Source organism: Ornithodoros turicata, chromosome 7 (genome assembly GCF_037126465.1).
Source record: "Ornithodoros turicata isolate Travis chromosome 7, ASM3712646v1, whole genome shotgun sequence".
In the NCBI taxonomy this organism is placed as follows: domain Eukaryota; kingdom Metazoa; phylum Arthropoda; class Arachnida; order Ixodida; family Argasidae; genus Ornithodoros; species Ornithodoros turicata.
The window spans coordinates 24683144-24692785 of NC_088207.1; the positions used below are offsets into that span (position 1 = coordinate 24683144).

At 44.5% G+C, this 9642-nt stretch overlaps 1 protein-coding gene across 3 annotated transcripts in view; it reads left to right on the plus strand.

Annotated features, from left to right (window-relative positions):
• Nucleotides 1–8313, plus strand: part of LOC135400376 (solute carrier organic anion transporter family member 3A1-like) — an 87221-nt gene extending 78908 nt beyond the window's left edge. For all 3 annotated transcript variants that reach the window (XM_064632219.1, XM_064632221.1, XM_064632220.1), the window contains 4 exons: nucleotides 1530–1720; nucleotides 2765–2829; nucleotides 2912–3035; nucleotides 6976–8313. In XM_064632219.1, coding sequence (XP_064488289.1) covers nucleotides 1530–1720; nucleotides 2765–2829; nucleotides 2912–3035; nucleotides 6976–7297 — 702 coding nt within the window. In that variant the 3' untranslated portion in view covers nucleotides 7298–8313. The remainder of the gene's footprint in view (nucleotides 1–1529; nucleotides 1721–2764; nucleotides 2830–2911; nucleotides 3036–6975) is intronic.
• The last annotated feature ends 1329 nt before the right edge of the window (nucleotides 8314–9642 follow it).

Here is a 9642-nt window from a genome sequence, read left to right on the forward strand (position 1 = left end):
ATCTAATGACTGTTCTTCCCTGGTATTTTCCCCATACGCCGGTCTTAAAGAAAGGGCCGACAGTGTCTCTGGAACAGCACTGCCCTGCCAATGCACGAACAATGCGTAACAGGGGCACGTCCACATTCGAGTCGACTGACCTTCCTGGTGCCTTCCCTCAAGCAGCTTTAACGAAAGTGGTGACAGTGATTCATATCTTCTGGAAGGCCACTGACCCATCGATCCATGAAAAATATGCAACAAGGGCACAATCCGATCTTAGTAGAACACTAGAACTCACCTCCTTTGTTGTAGACCATGCTGACCCCGGAGTATAGACCACAGGGTGTATGGCCTTCTCTATGGTCTCCTTTGTCGCACAAATTAGTCGCGTTGTATTGCCCACGGCTTATCTGCCCGAAAATGTTCAAAACGTTCCTAAAAACGGGGCGACTTATCTGCGGTGCGGCTTATACACGTGAAATTACGGTAATTTAAAGTGCCACTATGGCCTAAAAAATTACATTTATTTCATTTCGCATTACAAATCAACCTCTTTCAAAGAGTCAGTATGCAAAATATAAATACCGTCAGTGAACATGACGCATTTCCGCTAATTTTCAAAAGAAGCAGCAAAACCCCATAGATTCAGACTCCTCAAGAGTATGTTGGCATCCTCAAGAGTTGGCATCTCTCTCCGAGCAACATCACCAGGGTCTTCGCTCTTCATTCAGCGTTCGAAGCATGACAGCAGCTGTGGAGACGAGGCAGAAATCGACCTTCGGGGAGCAATGTTGCCAGACGCATTGCTGATTGCGCACCCTACAGCATCATAGAGCTCAATACTAAAAGTTAATTTTTTGACAGGTCCCAAGTGTCAGTTCGAATTAAGAAAGTTTGAGTTATCAGGATTGCACCACATATGGGAGTACATACCATGCAAATGCACATGTATAACATATAGAGCAAAGTACTCTGATGATGCTATCAAAATAAACGCATGAAAAGCTCTATCCATTTTCATTACTGGAGGGGGTGGATGGCCATCAAATTCTCTAAATATACCAGGGAAAATGGAGGATGTACAATCTGTACTAAACCCTGTGCCAGCAGTTCTAGGAGTCCTAAAGGGAGTGCCATAAAATGATGCTTTACAAAGTAGCCAGTGAACTTTCACTTGGAACATCCTCCACCCTCACAGGAGTTGTCTACTGCATTATATGCCACATCACCCGGAACTGCTTGCACAAACATTGAGGAAATTCTTCAGTGGTGTCCTCAGTAGTTTCGGTAGTGCATTAGGCACGTGCCACTGCCCTCAATGTTCCTGGAGCACTGCAAAACTGCTGACTGCAAATGCACTGACGAATATCCTCAGCGTCCGTGCAAGCGTGCCCTGATGACGCTTCCCCTCCAAGTGTCACCTTCCAGTGCACTGTCGATGTGTGCCTAATTGCGCTTGCATGGTAATGTTTGAATTACTGTTATGATGACTGTTACGTGTATGTGTATTTCACTTACATCAGGAAAATCCTTTTTATGTAATGCAGCAAAACTACACCTTCTGCGCCTGCATACTGCCCAATGTGACAGTAAACCCTGAGGTCACAGCAGTACCGTTGGCCACTAGTGGACCGTGTCCTCAGCCGTGCCTGGCTTTCATACCTTTTATGGTGCTCCTATTTGCCATGACACTTGTGGTGTCCATAACACAGATGCCTCTGCTAATGATAATTCTACGGTGAGTACCCAGTTTGCCTTATACAGCAAACTACTGATAACTCGAACCTCAATATCCAGTGTGGCCAGTTTGACTTGGGGGTATTTTGACTTATGAAGTCTGGAGCAAATGTTAAAGTTTTCCCAAAAATGACTCAAATGATATCAGACAACATTAAAAGCCATTGGTTTATGTATTGTGTGCACTTGACGTCTGAGTTGTTTGAGTTATGCACGAATTTCTACTAAACCGTTTTCTACTTAAACCAAGTTTAATGTATGCACATTGAGTGATACGTCTTTCTCTTGAACACCAGCATTACCAGTAAAATTACGTGTGTCAGGCGAAACTCCATGACATACGTACTTCGACTCCTACACAGACTTTACAAAAAGAACAAGATAGTATTCATTTGAATGAGGTACATGGGAGCAGGTTTGAGCATCGCATGCCATGATATTGTGTTCTTTAATGTCTTTCTGCTGCATGTATGATTTTTTTAAACCCTCTACAGTCGCCGACCGATATTTCGGACTCCAAAAATTCAGACTTTCCGATTTTTCGGACAAAGCTCTTGGCAGTGTCAAACACCCCATAGAGCCATGTATTTGTGCTCCCAATATTTCAGACCGTGTTTCTGACGGACTGCCTGGTTTTTCGTACTCATTTCGCTTGGAGCATGCCTATTCTTTTTTACTTTTAATCTTCCAAGAGCCAAAACAGACACAGTACAGTGCGTTTTGGGCACTCGATATTTCGTTTGCGATTCGGGACTCGCGATTTGTGCGTTTCGGGACTCGATGCGTTATCCCGTGTCCGCGTGGCGAAGCAGTCCAATGTTTTTCAGTTATTTCAAATCAGTATGTGTGATCAAATAAAGTTTTTTTTAAACATTGCTTATTTAAGCCTTTGTCCATAAATTCGGACTGCTCGATAATTCGACTGATCTTGTGGCTCCTTCAAGTCCGAAAAATCGATCGGCGACTGTATCGCCTATTTCTGTCAGACCTAACTTTATGCGGGCAGAAACAATGGAACTGAATCAATGTGCTTTTGGAATTTCAGGTCAGTGGGAGAAGAAGAGAGAGCATTTGCCCTTGGAATGCAGTTTGTCATCTTCAGGCTATTTGGTGAGTGCATTTTGCAAATTGTGGTCACCGATGTAAGACGTGATCTCTACAAACATCTCTTGTTGTCTTTCTTTTCCTGTAGGCTATATTCCTGCTCCCATAATGTTTGGAAACGTGATAGATTCATCCTGCATCCTGCGAAAAGCACACTGTGGAATTCCTGGAGGATTCTGTTTGGTGTACAACATTGAACAGTTCAGGCTAAGGTAAGTTCTTGTTATTTTCGTTATGTTTGTAGGCCTGAGAACGTTCTTCATACTGGTTAACTTACGTACGTGTATCCTAATTCTCCTACACATTGTTTTGTGCAGTATTATGGGGCTTTGGTTATGAATAGAGCCTGAGGTTTTCAGGAAATAACTTTTTCTAAATTGAGAGGGTAAAAATTGGGTAAATAAACATGTGCTCTAAATTCATGCGAATTCGGGTGGAAAAACTTCGAGTACGCTAAATTCGAGGAGAAATTGGGCTCAGTTACCCAAACTAACTGTACCGGTTTGGTACAAATGGTGATACAGTTGAACCTCTCAATAACGAACGTCCATTTAACGAAATCCTCTGTTTAACGAAAAATTTCCGTTGCACGAGCGCGTCCCCATAGATGCCAATGTATTTTTGAGCTCGATTTAACGAAATACGTTCGTTTGGTCACCTCTATTTAACGAAGTCCCCGGGCTCTCCTGCGCGTGTCTTTGCCCCTTAACCACAAAGAAAAGGAGGAGAAACTTTCCTTCTCTGTTGGTTTTACGCGAGTTTTCGTTGGTTACTTCGGTTGTCACGTGCGGGGGGCGCGAACGTGCAGACGTGTGCTTCGCCTCTGCCGGTAATCGGTGCGCCGATGCTGTGCGCCACGACAGTGCGTCGCACCGGCGCGAGGCTCTCTTCGCACCCGTTTTCGGACAAGAAAACACGCATTGCTGACATTTTTTGCTCACGCCTCGCGAAGTCTTATATGCTTGTGTTGATGACGACGACAGTACGTTGTGGTTTTGTGCCTTTTCATTACTTTTTTTTGTTCGCGCCGCTAATGCTGACGGTGGTAAAATGGGCATGATGCCGCTGCCGTTCAAGGTTCCATCGGCGCAGGCGTCTACGCAACATGTACCCATTTCTCGTTCTTTTCAGTGGCGTACTATTGTTCTTTCCGGACGTCATGAGTGAAAGTGAACCAAAGAAACTTCGATACGCGAGCGCGTAGGAAAAAGCAGTCGAGGTTCATCCGGTGTTACGAAGGTAATGAACGCTCAGAGCGACACTGTGCACAAATTACTTGTTACCTAGCATTATGTAATGAATAAAGCTTGATATTTTGTGCCCTTCTTACCTTAGTACCTGTTTCATGACAAATGACGTTTTGCGGAACGCACGGCGCTGGTAGTGCGGCGGCCATCTTCGTTTAACTTGGCGTGTTCCATTTAACGAATATCTCGACTTAACGAAACAAAGAGTCAGCATTTACAAATTCGTTATATAGAGGTTCAACTGTATAACTGTATTTGCTGCCAAACAAGTTACCGTATTTACTCGAATCTAGGCCGATAGTTTTTTCAAAAATATGGGATGTTGAACTGGGGGGTCGGCTTAGATACGAGGATTCGGCGTCCCCGGCTCTGACGCCGCCATTGTTGTTTACTCTTTTCACTGCCGCCATCGGGTCGGAGCGCCAGCGCCCCCAACGGTGCCATAAATAATCTTGTGCACGTCCGCGTCTTGCCGGCCAGTTACGGTTCGCAACACATGGTTTCGACAACGTGCAGAAATGGCTCCAACAATCAAGCGATGCCACTACCCTGCAGCCTTCAAGCGAAAAGTCGTCCTGGCAGCAGAGCAGACATCGAATCTACAAGCCCAGCGGGACTTCGGAGTGGATGAAAAGAATGTGCGACGGTGGAGAAGGCAACGCGAAAAACTGTTCAGCTGCGCTGCATCGAGGATGGCGTTTACTGGACCAAAAAGAGGCCGACATCACGATATTGAAACTGAGGTTGCAGAGTTCATCAAGACACAGAGGGCAGCTGCACTTCCCGTGACCACTGAAACCATCCAAGCAAAGGCGAGGGAGATTGAGAAAGCACGAGCTGTGCCCAGTACCGTATTTAAGGCCAGCAGAGGTTGGCTCCAGCGATTTATGAAACGCTTCGGATTCGCTTTACGACGACGCACATCGGTTTGCCAAAAACTGCCGTCAGAGTTCGAGGAGCGGTTAGTCCAGTTCCAAAGGTTCATCATCAAGAAGAGGGAAGAAAAGGGATATCTTCTTGGGCACATCGGCAATGCTGATCAAACTCCCGTTTACTTCGACATGCCGATTGCGTGCACAGTCAACGAAAAGGGTGCCAGGGAGGTCAAGTTGCGGACAGCGGATTATGAAAAACAGCGTTCGACGGTGATGTTGTGCTGCACAGCTGACGGACGCAAATTGCCGCCGTATATCATTTTCAAGCGAAAGACTCTTCCTGCCAGGGAAGTTTTCCCAAGAAATGTCATTGTGCGTGCGCAGGAAAATGGATGGATGACCAGTGCCATGGTTGAAGAGTGGGTGAGGCTCGTTTGGCAGCGTCGTCCGGGCACCCTCCTGTGCAAAGACTCGCTTCTCGTCTTGGACTCCTATCGTGGTCATTTAACAGACGGCGTGAAAGCTACGTTGTCTCAGTGCGGAACTGATTTAGCTGTCATTCCTGGAGGAATGACGAGCCAACTGCAACCCTTAGACGTTTGTATCAACAAACCCTTCAAGGACAGGCTACGTAAATATTATACGGACTGGTTGACGGAAGAAGAGCACCAGGTGACTCCCACTGGCCGGATCAAGCGTGCTTCTTTGGGACAGTTGGCAAGGTGGGTGGCAGCAGCATGGGAAGACATACCCGCCGAACTTGTGGCACGAGCGTTCCGCAAGTGCTGTATTTCGAACGCGCTCAACGGGACTGAGGACAGTGCTCTTTGGGAAGACGAGAGTGACAAAGACTCGAGCGACGACAGCAGTGAAGACAGCGAGTCAGCATAGTTGAGAACACAATAAATTGTCATTTACACTCGGCTTGCACTTGAATCTTTTTTTTTTTTCCGCGATAAGATTTTCGGGGGGTCGGCCTAGATTCGAGGGCGGCCTAGAATCGAGTAAATACGGTAGTGTGCATTCCTACAGATTTCTCTGTGGAGGCAATTTGCCGGGTAAAAATCGAGTTTCACCCTAAAGAGGCAACCTTCAATTCGGGGAAGAATCGGGTTAAATCCTAAAACTTCAAGCTCTAGTTATGAACCAACTGCAGTAGATTTCAGCTTTGAGGTGCTTTCTGTGTTCAGTCATGTATCGTTGAAATGCCTAAATATCCTGCACCAGTTGAGGTTGTGCAGCTTTGACATCTAAGTCGGGGGTAACAAGCTGGGGCAAGCAACATGTTGTTTATAGGGTGTGTCAGAGTCATTGATATCACCACTCCGCTTTTGACCAAGACATCAAGCAATGCTTGGCTTTGATACACTTCAAACATTTTTTTTTGCTTCATCATTTAACTTGTCGCGTGTTGAGTGAGGCCAGGAGACAAAAGGCGTCAAGTCGGACCAGACTATTTTATTGACCGTTCGGGCCGGTCGCTCGAGTAGAAGAAGAAGTAACTAGCTCGCATCTCGCGAGCGCGAGGTGGCAGGGCAGAAACAGGGTCATGTGGCCAAAGGCGATCGTGGTGCAGCTAGTGCTGCTACAAACTCAATTGAACTTTTATTCGTTTTACACGTTCAGTTACAATGCTTCAGAGGGGCTGATCAAGCCTGAGGACCTGTGACGCAGGGCGCAGTGCCCGCAACAGTTTACAATGCAGTTACAATGCATTTTTATACTTCTTTTACAAGCACACAGTTGTTAGGGACATTGAGAAATGATGACAAGCAGTTTGTTCCATCCATGCTTGTTGTTTTCTCCTTTGTCTGGTGTCTCGTGGCCGTGTTTTTTTAAATTCTTTATGGGAGTTTTATGCACATCAGACCAGCAATGTTTAGAAAATAGCAGTACGCTTAAACATATTTTAAAAACGCCGAATTTGTACAAAAGTGAACAAATCAGACACATTATGCAGTGAAGGACATATAATATGCTGATCCAACGCGTTTGGACTAAATACCGTTTGGAATTTTCAAACTTTACAGGTATATCGCCGTGTGCTCAGGGCTTAAAGTAGCAGCAGGGCTGCTGTTCTTCTTCGATTGGCTGCTCATAACCTGGCGTCACAAGCAAGAGCTAAAGGAAACGCCACCTTTGACCATGGGAGAGATAGTCTCCTCCATAATATCCCTCGACCGCCTTTCTGCGCTCGGGTGGGGTGAAGCTGAACATCGGGACGACGCGGTTCCTTTGGATTGCTGTGCTGAGGAGGACGAGAACTGCACGCTGAACGGGTCAAACTGTCAGAACCACTATCCGCTGTTGAGGATATCTTCCCAGTCAGCATCGTCCGATGCCCATTGTTGAACGCTTGAAGGTTTCCCCTTTTTATGACACAGTACAACACCTGTCGAGATTGTTTAGGCCTTGCAATGACCCGTTACTTTGTGCGATAAGTCCTGGCCTTTTCCTCTTTTTTTTCTTTTTTTTTTTTTTCGGATGTATCGATGAGGGAGAATTCTCGCACATATGAAAGTTTGATGCCTGTAAATTATGAGATGAGTGGCATTTTTAAACTTATTTTGAGAACATAGATTTAACGATAACTGATAAGATCCTTTGTTGTGCTTGCATTGTTCAGTTGGACAGTGATTTTATCTTTTCTTGTTTGGCCCTTAGCAGGGACATTGCATTCACACAATAAGTAAATAATGTTGGGCTCAAAATTTCCAGACTCTCTCCCTGGAATATTTTTGAATAACGAGAAACTTTTGCACGAGGCACTATAGAAGAAACGGTAGCACTGTACTGCAGTTGTATTTTAGTCAGTCCTAGAGCATGGTTGCAGTTAGGTGTATGTGACTACAGTTGTTGGTGGTGCGATGCAATTAATTTAATTCAATTATTTACCAGTTTTCCAGCTAGCAGATGGCAGATTAGTCATTCTCATTTTTGTGGAATCACACATCGAGATCACAATTTCCTTTTCTTTTTTCTTTTCTGCCTCGTATTTGCGATGGTGCCGTGGACCATATTTGATGTGGATGTGAACAGAAGCTGTTTGCATTTTATACACTTGCTGGCATCTATGGTGACTGTAAAGTAGACATGAGACTATTGTACTTTATGTTAGGACATGTAGTGCTAAAATTGAAATCAACACTGTGCATGAATAGAACTATACTAACGGTTTCAGCACAATGTATTTTACCTCTCCACGAAATACTCACTACTTCATGCCACAAATTCATATCGAATCTCCACTCACGTCTTCCACACGGATGGAAAAGTTTCTTAAAATTCACTGTTATAGTAGACTGCACCAACTACTCTACTAACTACTCAAATTTAAACCGTTCATCTTGGGAGGGGGGGGGGGGGGGGGGTATAGATACATGTGGCCTGACCCTCAGCTTTTGCATGTGGTACTTTAGCTAGCTTACTTCCTTGTTTTCACATACAAAGAAGACTAGCGTGCTGTTTCCTCATATGTGCCTTCGTTTTCTGACATGGAGGAAATGGCACAATGCTTTACCATGGAGCTCATTTTTTCAGGGTGTTCATTATGAGTCATTTCTTTCCAGTATTCGTAAACGTAAAATATGTGTGCAGTTTTCACGAGGCTCGCAATAATGCTATGTAGCAACGCTCATGCGGTCACAAAACACTATTTAAGACTACGTTTGCGGAGGCCGTTTTTGTGTGAAGACGTACAGTTGTCACAGTTCGCCTATCAGCATGTGACATGTGTTTATTTTTTTGCTGTACGCCATACAGTAGATTGAACCGAATTGCCTTCATTTGGGGGATCTGGCTGCAAGTACTTCTTTCTGGTTCAACCTGGTTCGACCGGTAACCTTCGTACCGGTTTGGTTTATGAGCCGGATGAGAGCGACCGGCCATTGAACATTGCTTTCCATGACAGCATTATGCCTTTGGAAATATTATCCTGTATTCCTCTCCGTACGGTTGGGATGAAGCTGTAAAAAAGGTAGTGGATTCATTTTAAAAATCAATAAAACTGACCTGTTTTATTTTAATGTAATCTCCTGATTGAACTCATTTGTCCTCGAATAGTTACTATGGCACATACAATCATTACATTCCTTGCTCTCTTTTTCTCAGTTCTAGTATTAGCGCATGAGCCACGCAGGAAAGACAGCTCCATGGTTTGGACCAGTACATTTTGTTCCGCAATTTGCGTCTGTACATGCTAAAAACGAAACTTCACCGCGTTACATGCCCCTAGCCAACTGTCATCCTGAATGACCTCATTCGTTCCCCTGATTTGTTGAAAATTGGAGGCGTATGCATTTTTGTAACACTTACGCTGTTACGTTAATTGTCACAAGAAGATTTGCACCCTGCAAGCTTCCACAAATCAAGAGTGATAACCCTATCGTTCTGTGCAACGTTTGGCCTTAAGCATGTTATGCATTGAAGTTCTGTTTTAAGAGCATGCTTGAAACCTCAAAGATGGGACTTTAACTATACGCTGTGTTTCACATCTAGCTACAAATGGATATTTATATAACATGAAGGGTTTTGAACCAAAAAAGTGGTGAACCAGCCCAGAACTGTTTTGAGACAAGCATGCATTGGTGTCCAAGATTCTTGTATATATTAAAATAAAATAAAAAGTGTGAAGCACACAACTGAATGGTTGTTTGTGTCAAAAGTTTGAAATATTGCCAAAACATTGAAATACGGCA